At 35.4% G+C, this 25,100-nt stretch overlaps 2 protein-coding genes across 4 annotated transcripts in view; one reads left to right on the forward strand and one right to left on the reverse strand.

Moving 5' to 3' along the window:
• The first annotated feature begins 7,184 nt into the window (after positions 1 to 7,184).
• Positions 7,185 to 7,799, forward strand: LOC6044659 (natterin-1). The gene is made up of 2 exons (XM_038259861.1): positions 7,185 to 7,208; positions 7,267 to 7,799. Exons 1-2 carry the CDS (start codon positions 7,205 to 7,207, stop codon positions 7,686 to 7,688), a joined length of 426 nt encoding a protein of 141 aa, XP_038115789.1. The 5' UTR covers positions 7,185 to 7,204; the 3' UTR covers positions 7,689 to 7,799.
• Positions 7,800 to 11,294: 3,495 nt separating this feature from the next.
• Positions 11,295 to 25,100, reverse strand: part of LOC6044660 (transmembrane protein 184B) — a 57,016-nt gene continuing 43,210 nt past the window's right edge. Inside the window, exons 3-9 of one of the 3 annotated variants that reach the window (XM_038262053.1) lie at positions 22,182 to 22,347; positions 21,851 to 22,109; positions 21,220 to 21,389; positions 20,976 to 21,142; positions 20,824 to 20,898; positions 20,676 to 20,760; positions 11,295 to 12,642 (exon numbers count right to left, since the gene is read on the reverse strand). In XM_038262053.1, coding sequence (XP_038117981.1) covers positions 12,314 to 12,642; positions 20,676 to 20,760; positions 20,824 to 20,898; positions 20,976 to 21,142; positions 21,220 to 21,389; positions 21,851 to 22,109; positions 22,182 to 22,347 — 1,251 coding nt within the window. In that variant the 3' untranslated portion in view covers positions 11,295 to 12,313. Of the gene's footprint in view, positions 12,643 to 12,898; positions 14,142 to 14,313; positions 14,583 to 20,675; positions 20,761 to 20,823; positions 20,899 to 20,975; positions 21,143 to 21,219; positions 21,390 to 21,850; positions 22,110 to 22,181; positions 22,348 to 25,100 lie in introns of those variants that run through there. The other 2 variants (XM_038262055.1, XM_038262054.1) reach the window with 2 other exon arrangements.

Raw genomic sequence — 25,100 nt, forward strand, 5'->3', positions numbered from 1 at the left:
AATTTCTAAAATTTCTAAAATTTCTAAAATTTCTAAATTTTCTAAAATTTCTAAAATTTCTAAAATTTCTAAAATTTCTAAAATTTCTAAAATTTCTAAAATTTCTAAAATTTTTAAAATTTCTAAAATTTCTAAAATTTCTTAAATTTCTAAAATTTCTAAAATTTCTAAAATTTCTAAAATTTCTAAAATTTCTAAAATTTCTAAAATTTCTAAAATTTCTAAAATTTCTAAAATTTCTAAAATTTCTAAAATTTCTAAAATTTCTAAAATTTCTAAAATTTCTAAAATTTCTAAAATTTCTAAAATTTCTAAAATTTCTAAAATTTCTAAAATTTCTAAAATTTCTAAAATTTCTAAAATTTCTAACATTTCTAAAATTTCTAAAATTTCTAAAATTTCTATAATTTCTAAAATTTCTAAAATTTTTAAAATTTCTAAAATTTCTAAAATTTCTAAAATTTCTAAAATTTCTAAAATTTCTAAAATTTCTAAAATTTCTAAAATTTTTAAAATTTCTAAAATTTCTAAAATTTCTAAAATTTTTAAAATTTCTAAAATTTCTAAAATTTCTAAAATTTCTAAAATTTCTAAAATTTCTAAAATTTCTAATTTTTTTTTAAAGTTTCTAAAATTTCTTTAATTCTTTTAATTCCTTAAATTTCTTAATTCTTTTATTTTCTTCAATCTCTCAAATTTCCTCAATTTTCTAAATCACTTAATTATTTCTTTAATTTCTCATATTTCTTGAATTATTTTTTCTTAAAATTTCTAAAAAAATTTAAATTACTTAATTTTTTTGAAATTCCTGAAATTTTTCCAATTTTTAGTCCACTCTATAGAGAATTTGCAGCTAAGCTAAAAGACACGTGTCGCCACCTATGAACAAATAGCGTAAACCTATGATTTATTTTTGGAAAAATATGTGTTTTTTCCTTCATAATCAACATTTTTATTAAACTAATGCCGGATTCGGATGAGAAAAAATATTTCCAACAATTTGGTGTACAACTTTCCAATATTTGTTTGATTTTTCTATGAGAAAACTGTAAATTTATAAAAAGATAGTAATTTGGACTATTTGGTAAGAAAGTCTGTCAAAAATCAATAAAAATTGTTGAATATACGTAAACACATCTGTTATCAATTATAAAACTGTTTATTTCATTGATATAAACGGGAAACTCATTTTAGTGTTCCAAAACATGTTTTTTTAGAAAAAGTCACATATTTCTGCGCGCCCAAAAAAAAGATGTTCATTATTTTAAAGCAAAAAAAATTTCTCGTCTTTTGCAACCAGTTTCATTAAGATTGATGCAGGGAACCATGAGAAATAAGCAATTTTGTTCTTCAATCCAGCAGAAAGAAATACGATTTTTGGCAAGTAACCTCATTTTGGCGCCACCTACATTTGAAACACAGTCGCGCTGCAAAACCTCAATTATCTCTCATCTTTTTTGCATGATTTTTCGCAACGAACATGAGGCAAAAGGTTTTATTTAATTAAATTATGCGCTAGTCTAATCATGCGCCTTTTTGAAAAAGATTTATTGAACAACATCAGCTTATTTCAAAAGTTGTTCTGGAATTCCAATCGCCACGCAATGCTGCTTTGTTTACGTTTGAATCTGTCATCTGTCCATCCTTCGTTAACTTGCATGCAAGTGTTCCTTATTCCGGAAAGTTGATTTTGGGGTTGTGTCTAAGCTAAATGAAGTAACGCAAGCCACGAGCATCGAGTTGGTTCGATGCTCGTGCTCTCGATGTCGTTGCACAATCCATGAAAATCCAGCCTAAGGGGCTACCTAACAACGATGTTTAATTTCAATTCGTACACGCACGTGCTCTCTCTCAGGTTCAAACTCTCTCACGACACGAGCTTGCTCGCCTGCCTGTCTGCCTGTTTGCCTACAAGCGCGCGCTGTTACTCTGCTTGGACTTTTATCGTCGTCGTCGTCGTTTTCGTTTGCTATCTGCTGCGCTGCGTTCCTGGCATGTTTATTATAATTTTCAACTAAAATAGCAGGTTTTTTTGAGATATATTTAGCATATAAATTCTTAGATTATGTCAAAATTGAAAAAAAAAGTGCACTAACAAAATAATTTGAATAAAAGACTTAGGCCTTGGCTTAGCCTCGTTTAAAAAATTGAAGCAAATGAACAGGATTTGTTCGTTTTTCCGAGCATTACAAGCAGTTGTTCGTATATGCTCATTAGAGAGAATGATTCAATTATTTTTAAAAATCTTCAGGTAATACAAATTTTGTTTTTTTTTTTACTCTAAATATCATCCGACCAACTGCTTGTCCATTCGAAGGCGATTTGATTACAGATTTCAAACTAGCTAGCTCAACAATCTCTATTTTTGAGGCTTTTCTTTTAGACATCGTTGCACTTTTGGATGTTTCGGAATCGTAAACTTCTAATAATCGTCAAAGGCAAAATATACCGCAATTTGTTGTAAGGAAGTTTTTTTTATATTTTCGGCAGATAAAAATATTTTGTATGTAATGAAAAATAATCGTGATCATAGGGCTACGAAAAAACTTCAAATGTTTTCTTTTTAAGCTTGTTTGATAGTACCGTAAACTGGGGTCAATCGGGACACATGGGGCGAATTGGGACAGCAGTTTTAACCATGTTGGAGCACAATATTGTGATTTTTCTGGTTGGTTTCGGTTAGAACAGACTCAGACTAACAAAATGTGTACATCCATTTCCATATTTAAAAGCTTTAAGTGCTCTAAAAACTGCTGTCCCTATTCAGACTGTAGTCCCGATTCGCCCCAGATTACGGTATACAAAAGTAGAAAAAAAAACAGTTCCCAAAATCGATGAATTGTCTAAGTGTATTGTTCTTCCTGAAATCTATACTTGACTAAGTTGAAAAAAAGTCTTATATTTTTTCTAGAAGAGTTAAAATCCCAGCCTTGAGTTTGGTATGATACCAAAACTAGAAATAAATTTCAATTACATAACATAACAGATGACAATTCATGGAGGAACTAATTTATCGATATTTGTATTCTCTCACACACGCTCTGATAATATGATATCTATTGTTAATCACATATTACATTTAATTTTATATCTCGAAATAAATATCGAAATATATCTTGAAAATTATAATAAACATGCCAGGAACGCAGCGCAGCGGATAGCAAACGAAAACGACGACGACGACAAAAGTCCAAGCAGAGAAACAGCGCGCGCTTGTAGGTAAACAGGCAGGCAGGCAGGCGAGCAAGCTCGTGAGAGAGTTTGAACCTGAGAGAGAGCACGTGCGTGTACGAATTGAAATTAAACATCGTTGTTAGGTAGCCCCTTACAGCTAGCCGCGCAAAAATGGTCAGTTTTGGGCGCTAATAACTTCGCGGGAAAAAATCCTAAAAATATGGTGTCTTCGGGAAAGTTGTTCTAAATATAATGAAGGTTCTACATTTGAGAAATGGTAAGCATCGGATAACTATGGCGCCTTCCACAGGTAAAAAAGTAAAACAGTTGCTTTTCTCCATACATTTTGACGATTTTTCCCATACAAACTTCAAGCGATTGGAGGGAGGGGTTCCCGTGGTCAGAATGAGCTCAAATTTGGAATTTAGCTTAGTGATGGGTCAATCTTTGATTTCAGAGGGTAGCCCCAAAAAAGTCCAGATTTGGACCACCCTAGTGTACCTATTTTTTTCTCAATTGTCCTCAACAATACCTACAACTTTGCCGAAGACACCAAATTGAACAGAAAATTCACTCAAAAGTTACAGCTGTTTGAATATTTACATACCATTTTTGTATGGACAGCAGCCAAAATTGTATGGAGACAAATAAAATCCATTTCCGGTTTTTGTAGAGAATTGCTCCAATGTTAGAACACATAAAAAGAAAGAAAATGCAACAAAAAGCTCATTAAAACATGCTGATGAAAAAAATACAAAATTCGTTGAAAGTTAAAAACCAAAAGTGTCTCATTGACGACTACCCTATACCCTACTCAATGAAAATGTCTGTCACCTAATATCTTGTATTGTATGTGCTAATATTTAGTGACGGTGATTTTAGCGGATTGCAGACTGGATTTTCGTCATGTGATGTGATGATTCCACCTGAACTATAGATCCTCACCACCATGGCAGTCGTCCATTGCCGGCCGCTCCCATCTCCACCGCGCCCGAGGGACAAGTAAAGGGATTTGGTAGATCGGAAGTGCTGATGGTCCACTTTTTTCAGAGTATTAAGGGAAAATCTCCACGGTATCCTCAAGTAAGTTTCGCTTGGAGTTGGACGGTTTTTGGGAAGGTGAATGGGCTAAGAAATATGTTATTGGATATAACATTTTATTTTATTTAAAATTAAAGAACGCTTACAACAGGATTTCAAAAAAAAAAAAAGAAAAGAAAAATATATAGGAATTTGATGAAAAAAATTAAGTTCCCTTTTAAATGTTGTGAATTTTGATCTGATTTATCTAGTTGTCAATATTTAACTGTTTTATGTTTTTCAATTAAAAATTCAGATTGATAAGATTCCATGTTTTACAGCTGAGCAGTTCTTCCAGATTTCGGTCATTCGATTATTGACGGGCGTAATATTGAATGTTTCGCCCTTTTGAAATGTTAGTCTTGGTTTAAAAATTTTGAAAATATTTTTTTCGAAAAGATCGGAAAATTTCACGAATGTTTCATATTTCAACATTGTAAATCGGACTATTAGCTGCTGAGATATCGACATTAGAAAATGGTGTGTTGTTTGGGTGGGACATCAATTTTCCTGTTTTTAATCCTTTGCATGGCAATATCTCAGCAACTAAGGGTCGTATCAACAAAGTTCAAAAAAGCAAAATATAGAGAATTTTCTCAGCTTTTCAAAAATATTTTTTCAAAAGTGGGCAATTATGTGCACTTATTTAAAAAAAATGAAAAATTGAGACTATTTTCAAAAAAGTTGCCTAAAAATGGATTTAACTTGAAAACGGTGCAGTTTATCAAAATTTCATTAAAGTACTTTTTGATTGCACATTTGATTTTACATCGAAAAATGAAGTCGAAAAATTTTTGCGACCAATTTTTCGATTTTTTGAAAAAATCACTATTGATTCAAAAATTCATAACTCACTCAAATATTTTTTGCACAACCTGGAAATTTCTGAAAAGTTGGCATTTGATGTCCTCTAAAACATATCAAAAAATAAAAAAAAATAAAAATAGTCTTTTTTTGCAAATCAAATTTTAGTGACAAAAAGTTAAATAAAACGTTACTTAATCCACCCTTAGGTGGTTGGCGCCTTCCTCACATTTAAAGGGTGCTATCCAAAATGCAAAAAGCGCGTAAATAACACATAAGTGCTTATAACTTTTGATAGGGTTGTCAGATCTTCAATGTTTTAGACGCGTTGGAAAGTTCTTTTGAATACCTATCCAACGATAGGTCGCATGAGAGATCCGGACAGCATTTTCATCAAAATATCTGAGATCCGGCCTCGAAAAAGTGCTTAAATTACACTTAAGTGCTTATAACTTTTGATAGGATGGCCAGATCATTAATGTTTTGGACGCATTAGAAAGCTCTTTTGAATACCTATCCAACGATAGGTCGCATGAGAGATCCGGACAACGTTTTCATCAACATATCTGAGATCCGGCCTCCAAAAAGCGTATAAATTACACTTAAGTGCTTATAACTTTTGATAGGATGGCCAGATCTTCAATGTCTTGGACGCGTTGGAAAGGTCTTTTAAATACCTTTCTGAAAATATATAGCATGGCGGGTTTTCTTACAAAAACCACCCTTATTACAATCTTCCGGACTTTTGCTAAACTCGTTTTTTTAGCATAACTTTTGAAGTACTTAACTAAACTGCATAATTTTTAATAGCGACTTATGGGACCTCAAGACGGATCGAATGACGCCAAAACGGACAAAATCGATTCAGCCAATGTCGAGATAATCGAGTGACAATTTTTTGATCAACATCCCACCACACACACAGACTTTTGCTCAGAATTTGATTCTGAGTCGATAGGTATACGTGAAGGTGGGTCTAGGAGGTCTAATTGAGAAGTTCAATTTTCGAGTGATTTTATAGCCTTTCCTCAGTAAGGTGAGGAAGGCAAAAATCACCAATTTTTTACCGTGTATCATTTTTTTGCAGTGTAGTCCGTATCCATACCTACAACTTTGCCGAAAACACCAAATCGATCAAAAAATTCCTTCAAAAGTTACAGATTTTTGAATTTTCATGCATCATTTTTGTATGACCAGCTGCCAAATTTGTAGGGAAAATTATATGGACAAACTAATGATGCAAAATGGCTTCTTTGGGCATACCGAAGGCACCAAAAAAGTTTCAGTTGGATTAAAAAATACAAAAATTCAAATTTAAGAAAATAGACCGATTTTGTAGAGAATTGCTCAGCTTACTTTATGCGAAATGTTCAACGATACAAATGCTTTTAACATACATATTCGCAATAATTTATATTAAAATTACCTTTTTTGCCTTTCAATACTTTTTTCATGTTACTTAATGAAATTTTTCCACCAAAACCATTGCCAAACTCAAGTTGGAATCTTTTTTCAAATATTCACCCAATATTAGAACAGAAACCTCACTTTACGCTGGTCATAATCGTAAAAATTAGGTTCAATTTTTCTATTAGTTTTTAATTAACTTTGTTGTTATTTTTAGTTAGGTTTGTTTGATAAATAGATCTTGTTTTATAAACAAAAATTAGTAAAAATCTGTTGATTCATAAAAAAATATTATGAAATTCTGTATTAAATGCATTTAATATTTATGAGTATTTTTAATTTTGTAAATGGCCTTTGCATTCTGAAATAACCTTAAATTTAAAATAAGTTATTTAGAGATTTTTTGTGAATTTAATTTGAAAATTGTACAAAATATGACAAATTTAATCAATAGTTCGAAAATAACTTTCAAACAAATATGCTTGGGTTTCCCGACTTTTTGACAAAAAATCAAAAATTCCCGACTTTTTCCCAATTATTTTCCCATTTTATGTGCGTAATTAATTATTAGCTGGAATAAAATCGATAACATTCGTCATTGAGTGAGTCTTACGTTGAAAATTTGTTTTTGTTTGAATAAAATGCAGAAACTGCAATGCATTTATAAGCACCGTTTGTGAATGCTGCGGTTCAGTAAAAGTCCGAAGTTGGACCATTCAACCAAAACTGTACCTGCTACATGGGTACTAAACTATTAACATAACTCAACCTTGCAAAATAATATCCTACTCACATTTGCAGCGTTCAAGTGGACTCCCGCAAACGCCTGCGGACCGTTCCCCGAGAATATGGTTGAGGGTGGTCAGGACAGCGACTGCACCACAATCTTCGTGGGCCGTGCCAGCTGCAAGGGTGACCTGCTGCCGGCCAAGGTGATTCCCGAGAAGAACGCGGCCTACGTTGCGCACGGTGGGGATGAAGTTCTGGTGCAGTGTTTCGAGGTCCTGTGCCGGAAGGAGCTGATTTGGGAACGAACTTGCGTGGGCAGCATTCCCCAGGGTGCAAGGGTGACGTCCGACGGTGAGCCGTTGTATGTTGGGCGGGGATGTCACGACGGCGCGCTAACCGTCGGCAAGGTCCATCGATCGCATGGCTGCCTGTACATACCGTACGGCGGAGCGGAAGTATCGCTGAAGAGCTACGAAGTACTGTGTGAGCGATAAGGAAAGGCAAGAATAAAATACACCTTGTTTGAAGTGGGCCGTGATATCTCTGAATTGATCTCTTTTAACCACATGTTAAAATTATATTCACTTTTTATTTATGTATATATATTATATACGCCTTTTTTTGGAAATAATAGCGCTTCTGGTTCTCTTTTCTGTGTTTATTATGTATGTTTTCCTAGTCAGCCAATAAAGGACATTTTTGTTGTCTCTGATCAGTTTCCTATTAGCGCCCAGCATTAGAAAGAAATTTCTGCTTTTGAATTAGAAATGTGTTCAGTTGCGAAGCGAGTCACTCTTTGAAGACATCAGCTTTGATTGTTCGAACACATTTCCAAGCATGACTAATCTGACTAAGAAAACGCTGGTAGGAAACTTTTACGTACATTGAAGAGAAAAAGAAAAAGTATTCCGCTTCAATTATGTTACAAAGAACGACTGTTCTGATAGTACGTGAGCTCTCGCGGTACTGACTAATTGCGTCAATTCATCACCACTTTTAAACAGATATTAACAAAGGTGTGTAAATTTTAACGATCCTGAAACACGACACAACTGTCCAGTACGACAACAGGTTACGTTCTAAGGATAGAAGGATTAATTTTTGTTTTTGGCAAAGCTCATTCCGTCCGGGGAAAAATGTAGACCACATTTATTTTAGAAAAGAGAAGAGTGATTACACCTTTAGATTAGACACTTTACGTTAGTGTTTATGTTTCTTCTTAGTTTTTCTCCAGATTGACGGGACAATCTTTTGTAAATTGTATTTTTACATAATTTGGATGCCTTTTTTGTTAGTGTTGTGTAGTTAAAATGGCAGGAATATTGTACTCTTGCGTTATGTAGCTGAATGTATATTTTTATATTGTTTTGCTCTTCAGTTGACAGCAAAAAGCATTACTAAGAATGCAGCTTCTGTGTACTACATTTTAAACCACATTGACTTACTTTTTTTTTGCTGTAATGGTATGTTTCGACACAAGTCTGTACAAACGTTTCTGCTTCACTATGAATTGTACTCTATTACACAAAATATTATCTGAATACTATTTTCTTTCAAATATAGTCAACTCGAAACGGCTTCCTGTGAGTGTGGTAAGGTTTTTTTTGTTACGTTACAGCAAGTCTGAGTGTTTGTGTTTTAGCAACGTTGTTTTTCGATAAAATTATCGCCCGTAGTACTATCGTTATCGTCATCGAGTTATAACTAATTAGTCAATGATAGTTTACGATAATCCATTGAAAAGACATTTAGTAAAGTCATAATTTATTTCATGATCACTAATCATTTCAAAGTACTATGCATCACAAAATTCCCTCAAAAACGAATTTTAATAATAAGAATTGTCGCTGTCGAAAGAAACTACATTTTACTTTAACAAAATTTATTGACGTAGAACTCAGATCTTGAATCTGTCAAAAGTAAAATAACAATAAAAATGTCGTTCTTGTGATATTTGCTCAGGGGTTAATTTTAATTAAGTATGTGAACTTAATGAGGCAAATGCAAACATTTGTAAAAATAGAAATAAAATATAAAAGTTTCAATTGCAAGCCAAAATTTTAACACTTCAATGCAAAAATTGTCGGAACGTGCATTACTCACCCGTACAGTTGATTTGCAATCATTAGTTTGAAAAAAAAAGTGAGGCATATCCAAACAAAAAAAAAAAAAAAACTGACAAAAACTTTTAAAAATGTGTGCAACACAGCCATGCCAGATATAAAGTGAAATCTGTATTTTACAGATATACACTTATACACACATAGATGTATTTACCAAGGATGTTAACGATAAAATTATCGTGGCTCGATAACGACAACGATAGTTCTATCGTTATCGTCGGGACGATAACGATAATCTATCATTATCGTTATTTCGATAATTCTATCGGCGACAATCTTGTCGCCGATAATGAACGATAACTCATTTCTAAAATCGCTTATTCAACCTTATCATGTTAAATTTTTTAATGCTTTCACTAAGAATTTTTCTTTTTTGAAAATCTAGTAAGTTTCAAAGTAAAATATGTACTCAAAATTGTTCACAAAACACAATATTTTTCGAAAGTACTCAAATTTTCATAATTTGCAATATGGGAACCAAACGAAACAAAATTTCGTTTGTTTTTTCACTTTATTAGAGCTTTTTGGAAAATACCACAATTTTCAAAAATTACCATATTTTTCCAAAATACTACAAATTTTCGAAATGTACAATATGGGTATCAAACTTAGCGAAATTAAGTTTGCTTTTTCACATTAATAGAGTTTTTTTTTTAAATACAACATTTTTAACAACAAACCGTATTTTTTAGAAAGTAGCCAAATTTTCAAAATATGCCATATGGGTATCGAACAAAGCGACATTTTGTATGCTTTTTAAATTTATTAGAGTTTTTTTCGAAAATATTTAAAAAAATTCTCAATTACCGTATTCTTCGCAAATACTAATTTTTTTTAAATGTGCAATATGGGTATCAACGACGCAAAATTTTGTATGATATGAAGCATACACAATTTGAATGTATGTATGAAGCATGCAAAATTTGAGTACTTTAAAAAGATACGGTAATTTGCGAAAATTTTAATATTTTCCAAAAAAAAACTCTAATAAATTGAAAAAGCATACGAAATTTCAATTCGTATGACACCTATATAGCAAATTTGAGTATTTTCGAAAAAATAAGGTAATTTGTGAAAATTTGATTATTTAACAAAAAAAAAACTTTAATCAAGTGAAAGAAATATTCAAAATTTCGCTTCGTTTGATTCCCATATTGCAAAAAATAAAAAAAATTAGTATTTTCGAAAAAATATGGTATTTTGTGAACAATTTTGAGTATATATTTATACTTTGAAACTTACTACATTTTCAAAAAGTATATTCTTTGTGAAATCATTGAAAATGTAACATGATATGGTTGAATTAATCGATTTAAAACATATATAAATGAGATATCGCCGATAGAATTATCGAAATGACGATAACGATAACGGTAGATTCTCGTTATCGTCCAGACGATAATATTATCGACGAAAATTTTACCGCTTAACAACCTTGGTATATACATATTTTTTAAAATGTTTACGTTTAAAAATTTCAACAAATTAGTTATTGAATAAAGCATATGACTTAAAAGCTTAAATCTGCAGTTTAAAATTCAAAAGTTTCTTCTATGGTTCCGAATTTGACATGATACATATATCAAATACAGATCTCCCATAAAATAATTTGGCATCGTTGGCGCAGCTGCTTAACACTGGAACGCCCAACGCATGTCCAACTTACACGGACGCCCAAGCCTCCCAAAAAAGGTGGAACGGTAAATTCAACTCGCTGGTTCTCGGGCCTAACTCAACCAATCAAGATGATTCTTCTTTCCAGTGATTTGTTAGGATGTCTAGATGATTCTAGAACTTTGCAGAACTTAATTTGAACAAATCTTTAATTTCTGCGACCGAAAACATCGTTCCACCTTTTTAAAAAGACTGCCTCCGCGGAATTTTCGGCGAATTTTTTTTTTGCAAGCGAAAAAAAAAGTTGGAACGATGTTTTTGATCGCAAAAATTACAGATTTGATCAAATTAAGTTCTGCAAAGTTCTAGAATCATCTAGACATCCTAACAAATCACTGGAAAGAAGAATCATCTTGATTGGTTGAGTTAGGCCCGAGAACCAGCAAGTTGAAGTTACCGTTCCAACTTTTTTGGAGCCTTGGGCGTTGTAATGTTAAGTTATTTGAATGGACTATGGTAAATTATCGTTTATAAAGTTATACCTTCGCTACACTGCCGCTCGAAGTTAGTCCGTCCCATATGTAATTTCGTCAATTTTGAGGTAATGATGCAGTTTGGTTCGAAAACATGTAAACTATCAGAAAACTAATAAAAAAATTAGTACTTTGTTCTAGAAAACCGGAGAAATTCCACCTTTTCGTGAAACTCTAACACGTAGAGCACGTAGAGGCGGGACAAATTTGACATGCGTTTTTCTCGGCTTGCTAATTTTAATTATGGGACGGACTCGATTAGAGCGGCAGTACAATAATCATGGATCGAGAAAAATTAAAATGAAGATATCGCCGAGACGACAACGATAGTATTCTCGCCATCGGTCATCGTTATCGACAACAACCTTGGATTTTAGCATTTTAGTATCAACTGACAATCTATACATAATCTGCAATGGTTTAGATCTAGTGTCTTGTGTTTGAAAAACTTGTAAAAATCTCTCTCTATGGTGTGAATTCTCAAATCTTATTTTTCATTTGCTGCAGAAATTCAGAGAGACATGTGTGAATCGAACTTCGACAAAGATAAATTGTTACCAGTTTTGCAATCACAAAAACAGACATTTTTAATCCATATATTATAAATAACTACGCTGCTGATGCTGCTGCCACGTCAACCAGCAAAAGCAGCACGCCACTAATTAGTTAATATTTCACCTACCCTAAACACATCCCGCAGGCTAGTCCACAAGTGTCTTTACTCTCGGTGAAAGTTGTAACATTTACACGCGGAGGAATCTGAGGGTGAATTCTCATTATGTTGAACATTACAGGGGGCAATTCAAAGAAAAAAAAAGGGAAACATAATCCACCCCGTTTTCAACAAATTTACTGATACTCGTCGTCACTGCTCAGCAGCATCGTTTTTTCGTTATAGTTCTGGCTGATGGTGGCCACCTTTTGGGAGGAGGTTCCTCCGCTGCTGCCGCCACCACCACCCGTTGGCATAAACTTCCGCTGGCTGCCGAGCGTGGGCGGGGCAATGTAACTGTTCTGATTTGCCGAACTGTACCCGGCGCCGCGTCCACCGCCGCCCTGCTGCTGACTGCTGGCCAGCGAGCCCCCATTCGTTCCGTTGCCGTTGCCCTGGGTTAGCTGGTTGCTGGGGTCGTCCGGATCGTACGAGGACACGCGAATGCCGCGCGAGTTCTTGCCACCTGCGGGTGAAATGGGATCAATTTGTTTTTTTTTTGTTAGGGAAAGTTGTTGAATAGGCGATATTTTTATATATAACGTTTCAATAGCTTTTAGAACACTATGCAATGCAACAACATCAAGTTACACCAGCTAATTTGACATGCTTTTTAGGACTTACCTTGAAATGCTTAAATAATTAAAAAAACAAAATTTACATTTTTAAAGGGTCGTTATAGGGCGTCGTTCTTTCGTATTAAAATAAAAATATAAAAAATAATTAAATACAAGATTTCTTTACTTACTCATCTTACAAGGTACTTACAACAAGCAGGTAGGGCTGCACCAGTTCGAGTTCTCTTCTCCATCTGTTCTTGCTGGCCCCCGGGGGAGACCAACCTGTGCTTGACTTATCCAATATCGGTCCGAAACTATCCCCTATCACAAAGGTAGGGTGCTTAAATCACCTGCCCTGCTCTACCTTCCTTCCGGGAAATACCTACTCTCTTTCGCGGGCCTTTTCTCGGTGCAGGGGGGGAAAGACTTTCCAAAATGCTTCACACTCTAAACAAGACAAGCTAAAAGGGCACAACAAATCCAAGCAGTAATATTTGCAGGCCGATGACAGTAGAGAGTGAAAGGTTTAACAAGACTAGAGTGTAAAAGGGCGCAAGACATTCAATATAACACACGAACAGTTAAATAGATTCAAAGATCGCGAACAGGCAAAGCGAAGGTTAGAAAACGGGAATGATTTTAAGGAACATAGATTAGGGATGAAGTTCGGCGTGCAAACATGACCTGGCTCAGACTTGGAGCCCTCTGACTGCAGAAGGAAATTAATTCGATGTTTTCTGGGAGCTTTAAGTACACGTTGAAAAATGGGATTGAGAAATTTTTCGACCTTAATTGATACATATTGCTTACACAGGTAAAGTTTTCCGATTGTTTGCTCTTTTTTTTTCCTTTTGCTGCAATTTTCCTATCTCCTAATAATTGATTTCAGTAGGTCAAAACGTCTTAACGTACACGCTTGTTCTGCTTAGTAATAATGCTGTTGCTTTTGCTTTAAAAAAATACGTAAAATAATTATAAAATAATACATTTCATTCCTAAACAGCAGCACGTTTACAATCTAAAAAGACACGAGGGACTGTGTTCATTACGTTTGTTTGTTTCCATTCTAAAAGGTTTGCTCATTTTTGTAAGACTTTTTTTTAACACAGTTTTTCCTACTAAAGAACGCTTTAAATTTTGATCGCTAGACCAGGTTAGCAAGTTTGCAATGTCCTACATATGCAACTGCCAGTTGTTTTTTTTTTTTGATTCATGCTTTCTATCTCAAAAGAAGAACACGTTTTGCGACTTAAGGCTAGGCGCACGGTTTCAGCAGTATAATTGTATAGATCACTTAGAAGTTTTTTTTCTTCTCCGCCTTTTGTTTGTTTTGATTTGAAGATTTACGCTCGCCAGGACGTTCGGTCCGCTCAAAGTCTCTCGTAGGACTGCTGGGAAACCACCTCTGCAAATTGGTCACGAATAAAACGACGGATTAAATGGGGTGGGTGGGATTTGCGGGTGGGCAAACATGAAAAAATAAACGAAATTAGTGAACTTAAAAATAATTTGAATAGGGATGGAAATGTTGAAGAAACTAAAAAAAAAAACAAAAAACTGCAAGTTACGTGACGATTGCTTTTTAGGTGATTCGGTGTTTGGCAGTGCAATTGAATTGCAACTGAAGGGAAAAAATCTTAACCTTGTGATGAAAAAAATGTGTTCGATCAGACAACTCTCAATCAAAAGGGGCTGCCAAGATTGCAACTGTGGCCAAACTTGTCCGGAATGCGAGCGTTCTGGTCAATGCTGTGCAGCTCTTCCTCGCGCAATTGGTAGTAATCTTTGAGATATTGGGCTGCCTGCAACTGACCGGTAGTGAAGTTCCTCATCGGAGATGGGCACTCTGGAAAACGGGCAGAGCGGCGTTTTAGACCGGAGATTCTCTGTTAATAGCTTTGGCTTTCTACTTGGCAGGAGAATACATACTTTCTGATGGTGACTTTAGCATTAGCTAGTCCGAAAGATACATGGACTTATGATTTGGGTATACTGGCATAGTGCTAAAGGTATTCTAATTATGTGTTTTTGTATGAAAATTATTAATTTTCTAATATTGAGCAAATCTCTGAGATTTCGGTCATTCGATTTTTTTTTTTGTATTTTTTAATCCGGCTGAAGCTCCGGACCGAAGGCACCAACGGTATGCCCAAAGAAGCCATTTTGCATCATTAGTTCGTTCATATAATTTTCCATACAAATTTGGCAGCTGTCCATTAGGGTGGGTACGTTTTTCAAAAAGTTCTCTGAACAAATTTTAGTATGGTTCCCCTTGTAGGGCATGCCCATAGGGACTTTCATGCCAAATATCAGCTCATTTGGTTATAAACTGGCTGCGCGCATCAGGGTTAAAGTTTACATGGGAATTACTATGGGAAATTGGAACTTTTTGTTCAAACGCTCCTACAGGTCTGGGAAAATCACGCGCCAACTTCTGGTATAGTCAGGCCTAAGGGGAATGGTCTGGAAAACACTTTTCCTGAAGAGAGCATATGGATTCGTTGTCCCTAGACCTGGCGCATCGGCAAACAATCCGATGTTTCCGGAATCAACGGTTTTGCCTAAAAAAGCATCAAATTTTCCCTAGCATGCTATGAAAGCTTGATGAACACCGCGACGCCATATGTCAGACAGCTACCACGTGGTTGAAATATTTGCAAAAAAAAATACAAATTTGCTATGCAAAGATTCTGAATTCGACTAAATAATGTCAGGATTACTCGAAATGATCATTTTCTAGTTAAAAGAAGGTTTGCAATTGAATATTCCAGCCGTTTCTCACCCACGTGGTAGCTGCCTGACGTATGGCGTCGCGGTGTTCATCAAGCTTTCATAGCATGCTAAGAAAAATTTGATGCTTTTTCAGGGAAAACCATTGATTCCGGAGACATCGGATTGTTTGCCGATGCGCCAGGTCTAGGGACAACGAATCCATATGCTCTCTTCAGGAAAAGTGTTCTCCAGACCATTCCCCTTAGGCCTGACTATACCAGAAGTTGGCGCGTGATTTTCCCAGACCTGTAGGAGCGTTTGAACAAAAAGTTCCAATTTCCCATAGTAATTCCCATGTAAACTTTAACCCTGATGCGCGCAGCCAGTTTATAACCAAATGAGCTGATATTTGGCATGAAAGTCCCTATGGGCATGCCTAAGGCTACCAACTGTACGGATTTTTTCCTTACCGTACGGATTTTCGACCTTCTCCGCGGATTTTTAACAGACCGGAATTTTTGTACGGAATTTTTCGCATAATACGGATTTGTACGGAATTTTAACAACTTTTCAAAAATTTCATTGCTTTTTTGATCTGGCCAAAGCTTTCTCTAATTAGATATTTTTATTTAACTGTCAGTTTGATTTTAAAGGGATACCTTGCATAATTTTCCGGGGTTTCCTCAGTTCAAACTTGATTGTCAATGATTGTTCTTTTCAAAATCCTTACAAAACATATTTATTAAATTAAAGATCAATTTTTGGCTTGTGAAAACCTTGTGTTGTGCTTGTATTTATATGACCTTTCCAATATCAGTTCAAATTTTGGCTTGTGAAAACCTTGTGTTGTGCTTGTATTTATAGGATCTCTAGAAATGTTTTCGTAAAAACACTAACAGCGATATTATTCGTAAAAGCAAACTTGATATTTCGTAAACTTTTAAACGTTTAACAAAAATATTTATAATTTGATAACTCCCTCTCTCGACGGTCTCTTCAATATCGACAACGAGAGAGTCCACTGTAATTCCTTGACAGTTTTTGTTATACCATGGTGTCATATCGGTAAAGTACACTGGTTGGTCACTTTTTCGTTTGACACTTTTTTAGTTTGTACCCCGTTGGTTGGTCAAAGTCAAACTAAAAAGTGACGAACTGTCACTTTTTACACGGCGCTCACGCAAACTATCAAAACAAACGTTTGATAGTGTGTGTAAACGCCGTGTAAAAGGGGTGTCAAACTAAAAAGTGACCCCGTTCGTTTGACAACAGTTGGTGTCAAACTATCGGGGTTTGAGTGTATACGGATTTTGGCTCAGCAAGAGTTGGTAGCCTTAGGCATGCCCTACAAGGGGAACCATACTAAAACTTGATCCGAGAACTTTTTGAAAAACGTACCCACCCTACTGTCCATACAAAAAGGTGTGTGAAAATTCAAAAATCTGTATCTTTTGAAAAAAAAAATTTTGATCGATTTGGTGTCTTTGGCAAAGTTGTAGGTATGGATATGGACTACACTGAAAAAAAATTATACACGGTAATTTTTTTTTTTGGTGATTTTTAATTTCACTTTTTGTCACTAAAACTTGATTTGCAAAAAAACACTATTTTTTATATGTTTTAGAGGACATCAAATGCCAACTTTTCAGAAGTTGTGCAAAAAATCTTTGAGCGAGTTATGCATTTTTGAATCAATACTGATTTTTTCAAAAAATCGAAATATTGGTCGCAAAATTTTTTCAACTTTATTTTTCGATGTAAAATCGAATTTGCAATCAAAAAGTATTGCAGTGATTTTTTGATAAAGTGCACCGTTTTCAAGTTATAGGCATTTATAGTTGACTTTTTTGAAGATAGTCGCAGTTTTTCATTTTTTTTAAATTAGTGCCCATGTTTGCCCACCCCTGAAAAAAATATTTTTGGAAAACTGAGGAAATTCGCTTTATTTTGCTTTATTGAACTTTGTTGATAAGACCCTTAGTTGCTGAGATATTGCCATGCAAAGGTTAAAAAACAGGAAAATTGATGTTTTCTAAGTCTTACCCAAACAACCCACCATTTTCTAATGCCGATATCTCATCTGTTCGAAAAAAATATTTTCAAAAATTTAAAGATCAAGACTATTATTTCAAACGGGCCAAATATTCAACATTACGCCCTATTGAAATGTTAGTCTTAATTTTTTTTTTCGAGAAGATCGGAAAATTTCACGAATGTTTCATAGTTTTACATTGTAAATCGGACCATTAGTTCCTGAGATATCGACATTAGAAAATTGTGGGTTGTTTGGGTGAGACTTAGAAAACATCAATTTTCCTGTTTTTTAACCTTTGCATGGCAATATCTCAGCAACTAAGGGTCGTATCAACAAAGTTCAGAAAAGCAAAATATTGAGAATTTTCTCAGCTTTTCAAAAATATTTTTTTCGTATGTAGGCAAACATGGGCACTATTTTAAAAAAATAAATAACTGCGACTATTTTGAAAAAAGTTGCATAAAAATGGCTTTAACTTGAAAACGGTGCACTTTATCAAAATTTCACTAAAGTACTTTTTGATTGCAAATTCAATTTTACATCGAAAAATGAAATTGAAAATTTTTGCGACCAATATTTCGATTTTTAAAAATTTGGCATTTGATGTCCTCTAAAACATATCAAAAAATAAAAAAAAATAAAAAAAAGTGTTTTTGCAAATCAAGTTTTAGTGACAAAAAGTGAAATTAAAAATCACCAAATTTTTTTACCGTGTATCATTTTTTTTTCAGTGTAGTCCATACCTACAACTTTGCCGAAGACACAAAATCTGTATCATTTGAAAGAATTTTTTGATCAATTTGATCAAAAAATTTTTTCAAATGATACAGATTTTTGAATTTTCACATATCATTTTTGTATAAACAGCTGCCAAATTTGTATGGAAAATTATATGAACGAACTAATGATGCAAAATGGCTTCGCTGGGCAAACCGAAGGCACCAAAAAAGTTTCAGCCGGATTAAAAAATACAAAAATTAAAATTAATGAAAAAGACCGATTCCGTAGAGAACTGCTCTATTACAAAAATTAAATTACCATTGTTCAAGTTGAAAATAAGTTATTTGAATTCTGCGACTCAATTTTAGACCGAGCCACGTAGCCCAGTGGTAACGCTTCCGCCTCGTAAGTGGTAGATCGGGGTTCAAATCCCGGCTCGGACCAACACAACTGGCGATCTTTTCCCTTCTGGAATCGATTACTTAGTAAAGGGAAGGTAGTGTATCGTCACAAACTGGACCATATCACGACACCTTAGGGAGGCGACCTATGGAATGTTAACACTAACCTTAACTTGTTAACATATTAAGTTGAGAATCAAACTGCCACTGAATCCGCTTTGTAAATGCCTGCCCCGATACCCTTCAAGGGTGTTCCCTTCAGGAACTGGGAGAGATTTACTTTTTACTCAATTTTAGTCAAATTTGAACTACAAAATGCATTTTTCAATATTTCTTCACCGCCATATTGGCCGCCATCTTGGAATTCAAAATTCTAATTATCTGAAACGTAGGGACTTAAGCTCGACAATCAAAAATATGACAAACTAACAAAGAATCCGGATAATTGAGTCTGGACTGTAAAACAATTCTCTTCGTTTTCGGAAATCAACTTTTCGTTATATATTTTTTTATTTGGGTGAAACTGAAGTTGTCGCTAGAAAATTCGCGTCTTATTTCTCAGTGTCTAATTAGCCCCAAATTTTTCAATCGACAACGGTTTCCAAACTTTTGAACGAATTTTCAATGAAAATGTCAAAAACCTTTGTGAAATTCTCCCATCTTTTAGAAACCAATATTTTCAAAAGTTCTAAATGACGGCTAACTTTTCAAAAGGGCTTGAAACTAATAATTTCGACTTTCTGAAATGTTAGTTAGTGATTTGTAGTTTAGAAAATATTTGGTTAAGGTGAAACGAGACCGAACCCCGATTTCATAAATCAAACAATAAAAAAAAAATGGCCAAATGTAAAAAACTGCCCAATTTTTTCAATTTTTATTTTCCCGTGTTTAGGAGGTCATTTTGAGCAACTGTTGTTTCACGAAAAACTTTATTTCTCTTGTTTTATGTTTTCCTTGTTTCATTTTTAGTATTTTAATTTGCGTTTATCTTGTTTAGTTTATGTTTGTTCTTGGTAGTATTTGGCCTATTCTACCAACTTCTATCATTAAATTTTGCCTTTCTAATTTGGTCGTGTTTTAACAGTTAATTTTTAAATGTTTTGCTTGTTTTTTACATTTTCTGTTATAGAATGGCACAATTATCATTTAAATAGTAAAAGAAAAAATGCGTAAATGCATGGTCTAGGACACATAAAACAAGCAAAACTTCCAACCCTGAAATTCACCTAAATTTGAAGAGTTATTCTTTCCATGTCTTTTTAAAGATCAAAAATTGGTTGAAAATATGATTTTTGTCGAATTTTAAGATAGAAGCCCGTCTAGAGGCAGGGTTTGGTTGTAAAGGGTTAAAAAGAGCAAAAATAAACTGGGCAGAGCCGATACCTACTGAGAATTGTAAAGACCCGATCAGTAAGATGGTTGAATAAAATCAGGCTGGCGAAGACGTTACGCGTTACGAGAGGGTGGGATCAAAACCGTTTTTTTTCTGTGTACTCAATGATGTAAAATGGCTTATTAGGACATCGATGAAAAAAGTTTCACCCAAAACAACAACAAAATTAAATTGATCATATTTTTTTTAATTATTCCAAAGCGTACTGACTCTTAAGGTTTTCCAATTATTTTTCTTGTTCCATTTTTCAGAATGTATAATGACAATTATCCCTATAATTTTGTTGGGAATCGTACCTATAACATGATTACGTGCAAAAAACATGAAAAAAAATTAAACAATCATGCGAAAAAAAATTATCAACAAAAATAACAAGAATAAAATCAATAACATCGAAACAACAAGCGAATGTTTGCTAATGTAACAGCTTAGAGCAGAAAATGATTCAAAGATACTCCAGAACAACAAATCAAGCATTAGAGTAGCGTAGCTTTAGATTTGATTTCAGTATCAATTGCAATTGAGACTCTAAGTATCTCCAAGTGTTGATAGCGTGCGAAATGAAATGATTTAAAAGTGAAAGCGAACTTCTTATTCAAAGAAAAACAAAGACTAGTACTAGTATTTTGGTTTGAAATTGCTTCTAAAGTAATAAAGTTTTCTTAACTTGGCACATACCTGAACTGTACTGCGTGTACTGCTGGTACTGCGGATGGAAATTGTGTATCGCGTCGGTCATAATATCCTTCGGGTTCATGGTTTCCTACAAAAGCAAAACAAAGTTAGCGCGACCAGCGATTAGGTCCAACTTACAATGTGTCCAAACCTTCAAACTGCTCGAGATGGACTGCATCGTCACAGAGCGTCCGTGGGCGTCAGTCATGCAACTCTGGGCGTACACCTGAAATTGAAACAAGCAGGTAATTACGACTCGATTACGTTTTGTGCACACGCACGCCCCCTCAAACCCACACTTACCTGATACGGGAACGCATACCGCAGGGCAATCGCCGCGAACAGCATTTCGATGCAGATGAAAAAGTTCTGGTACCCGGCGGACACCGTACCGGCCGATGTGGTCGAACCGCCGGCGTCCACAATGGGCGAGATTACTTCAGCCTTTTCCAGGATGGCCAGCCCGACACCTGATTTGGGAAGGAAGAAAAAGGGAATCAATTATCGCATCTTCGCGCTTTCATCGGCAATCGTCAATCCCGCTTACCTTGCCAGAAGGACAGGAAAATCACAGACTTGACGGTGCAGAACTTGAGCACCGGGTCGAACGGCGTCAGCAGGTCCCGCGTGGCAAAGTAGAAAAGATACAGCCCGTACAGGGCCAGCGACACCGAGATGTTGTAGATCACCGTGATGTAGATGTAGCCACCGTCAGCGCTGAAATTGGATTAGCATCGTTGGTTAGCTCGAAAAGGGGAGGGGGGAAACCGCATCATTAGGCACACCGGAAAGAAATGCCACCACAGATTCAATTTGCATTTTTGCCATACCAGGCGAGGAAGACATCCATCTTGCTTCGTTTCATAAGAAGGTAGTAACAGATTTTGCGGTTGGAAAGCATGGCCATTGGTACAAACTAGCTATTACAATTTGACAAACGTTGCGATAAATTTGAAAGTTTTGAAAATCGGCCATCGTCTATTTGTCGCACGAAGCACGGTAACACTAATAATTGCAAAATCAATAACACTGCAGAGAGCTGTTGAAAAGTTCGCCCAAACCCGAAGGCAAACACACAGTTCCTTATCGAACTGTCGACACTCCTTGCCCGCAAAACAAGCCAATCTACGGTGACGATACTAGTTGCGTACCATCCCCTCCCTCCCAACCAAACTCACCTCCAATCACCGTCGTGGTAGTGCCCGAACGCCTGCAAAAAGATGATGATGAACGCCATCAGCGGCTTCACCAGGCAGAACTGCAGCGTGGCCTGCTTGCAGAACCGCAGAAACCCGATCGTGTACGTCTTGCCGGTGAGGCAGCACGTGCCGTACAGGCAGGACGACTTGATCGGCTTGCCACGGATCTCCGACATGATGTTGCCCTCGCCGCCGAGGTACTCGTAGCACAGCGACAGGAAGTTGTAGATCACGAACGCTGCAACGAACAATTAGTGGGAGATTTTAAAACGGTCCTTACAGGAAGTCCCGCCGTTGCCGTTGAAATTACCCTCGTAGCAGTCCCGCACGGTGAAGAAGTACACGTAGACGCTTTCCGAGTTGAAGAACAGCAAGCTGATCCACGAGTAGGTGGCGTAGATGGGCACGATGAACAATATCCGGACGATCCACCGCTGCTCCTGGGGGTTGGTGTACCATCGCAGGTGTTGGTAGATCTGCAACGCAACAGAGAAACGTACAAAACCGTTGGATTAGCATGAGTTATTACCGTGGGAAGCGTTTTCAATTCGTAAAATGCACATAAATATTAATTGCAACGTTCCTTAGTAGAACCAGTAGAACACAGCTATAATAAAACACCCCCGTTGGGAATGACTGTCCCCAAGAAGAAGCTGGATATCTTTGTATCACATGTGACGCGGAAAAGGACACTGCCGGTTGCCGAGTAAAATATGTGCTTACAAATCTCCCATTGGGACGGTGGGTGGGTTGGGTATTATTTCAAGGATTTCGTAATAGAAGTGACACCAAGGTACAGGACAGCTTGTTGCCTTTTAGGTTTGATAATATCTCTTCTTTTTTGCAGTAATGTTCATTTCACACTGGCGTTTCTAAAACATGTTTAAACATTAGAATCTGTTTCTAAAACTAACAACTGAAAGTTCGTAAACCATGTTTTGCCGTTAAAACATGTTTAAAGAACTAACTTTATCCACCTATTTGGTTGATGCCTTCCTCACTCTACCAAAAATAGGAAGGGTTTGGAAACAAATTTCAGCTGATTTTGTTTTAGATCCGGAATAAAAAAGAACACAAATATAATGTATGTGGTCATAACTTAAGTGGTCATAACATGAGACAGGTTGCCAGATCTTCAATGTGTTGGACTCGTTGGAAAAGCGTTTCAATTATACATTAAAGTGAGATCCGGCCTCGAAAAAGTACATAAATATCACTTAAGTTATCATAACGTGCAGGTTGTCTTTCTCTAGATTTTTTTTTCTAATATAATCTAATCTAACCCTAGCGCAGTCAGTCTTTCGAGGGCATCCTGGAAAATGCGTTAGGTTGATCAATGCCTAGCATCCCTGTTGCCGCCGCAACTCGATCGGCGGTGGAATTATGACGACGGAATTTAGTGGACTGTAATCACTGTAGGTTGGGACGATTCCGGAGAAGAAAAAGGCACTGACACTAAACTAAGCTAAAACTATTTATTTAGTTAAAATTAGATGGGGAACGTCTGCACTGAGCGCGATTCACGAAGCTAGTGTAAAAAATCTGACAGCGCGCCTTTCGTCCTCGTCTTTGCGCGCCGTTTTTTCTCGTTCTCTTTCTTTCGGCGCTGTCAAGTTGGCAGCGATGCGTCGGCTACACGCTGCGCGTCGATTGCGCGTAGCCGGGTGAAAATTAATCACGTTCGGGACTGAACAATCCCCTTGTTATTAGAATGCATTGAAACATCACAAACGTAAAGCGGCCAGGCCAACTGCGTAAAGTTAACCGCAAAGATGATTCGTTGAGTTGGATTGAGTTTGAACACGAATGTTCAAACAGCAATACAGTTCTGAATCTGCAGGGGAGGTTGTGTAGTGTGCCAAAAAATAGTATATTTCCCGTATTCTGAAATGTTTAAAAAAATAGCAGTTCTGTCTTTGTCGGATTCAGTTTTTAACGTTCTAAGACGGACTTCAATATGATGAATGAATTCGTCAAAAAACAATTTTTAAGCCAATTTTGAATCTTCTAAAAGCATTAGAGAGGAGCTGTACGTTTTTTTTAAAGATAATCTTGAGTTTTTTGGTTTTACTTGTTTCATGTGACCTTGCAAATGTCTTCTTTTGACATAGGAAATGCATAGGAGCAATTCTCTCAGATTTCGGTCATTCGATTTTTTTTTTGTATTTTTTAATCCGACTAAAACTTTTTTGGTGCCTTCGGTATGCCCAAGGAAGCCATTTTGCATCATTAGTTTGTCCATATAATTTTCCATACAAATTTGGCAGCTGTATGAAAAATCAAAAATCTGTATCTTTTGAAGGAATTTTTTGATCGATTTGGTGTCTTCGGCAAAGTTGTAGGTATGGATGGATATGGACTACACTGAAAAAAAATGATACACGGTAGAAAAAAAATTTGATGATTTTTAATTTAACCTTTTGTCACTAAAACTTGATTTGCAAGAAAAAAACACTATTTTTATTTTTTTTTTATTTTTTGATATGTTTTAGAGGACATCAAATGCCAACTTTTCAGAAATTTCCAGGTTGTGCAAAAAATCTTTGAGCGAGTTATGAATTTATGAATCAATACTGATTTTTTCAAAAAATCGAAAAATTGGTCGCAAAAATTTTTCAACTTCATTTTTCGATGTAAAATCAAATTTGCAATAAAAAAAGTACTCTAGTAAAATTTTGATAAAGTGCATTGTTTTCTAGTTAAATCCATTTTTAGGTGACTTTTTTGAAAATAATCGCAGTTTTTAATTTTTTTAAATTAGTGCACATGTTTGCCCACTTTTGAAAATAATATTTTTGAAAAGCTGAAAAAATTCTCTATATTTTGCACTTTTGAATTTTGTTGATACGACCCTTAGTTGCTGAGATATTGCCATGCAAAGGTTTAAAAACAGAAAAATTGATGTTTTCTAAGTCCCACCCAAACAACACACCATTTTCTAATGTCGATATCTCAGCAACTATAGGTCCGATTTACAATGTTAAAACATAAAACATTCGTAAAATTTTCCGATCTTTTCGAAAAAAATATTTTCAAAAATTTTAAATCAAGACTAACATTTCAATCAGGCCAAACATTCAATATTACGCCCTTTTAAGATGTTAGTCTTGGTTTAAAAATTTTGAAAATATTTTTTTTCGAAAAGATCGGAAAATTTCACGAATGATTCATATTTTAACATTGAAAATCGGACCATTAGTTGCTGAGATATCGACATTGGAAAATGGTG

Source organism: Culex quinquefasciatus, chromosome 3 (assembly GCF_015732765.1).
Source record: "Culex quinquefasciatus strain JHB chromosome 3, VPISU_Cqui_1.0_pri_paternal, whole genome shotgun sequence".
Lineage (NCBI taxonomy): Eukaryota > Metazoa > Arthropoda > Insecta > Diptera > Culicidae > Culex > Culex quinquefasciatus.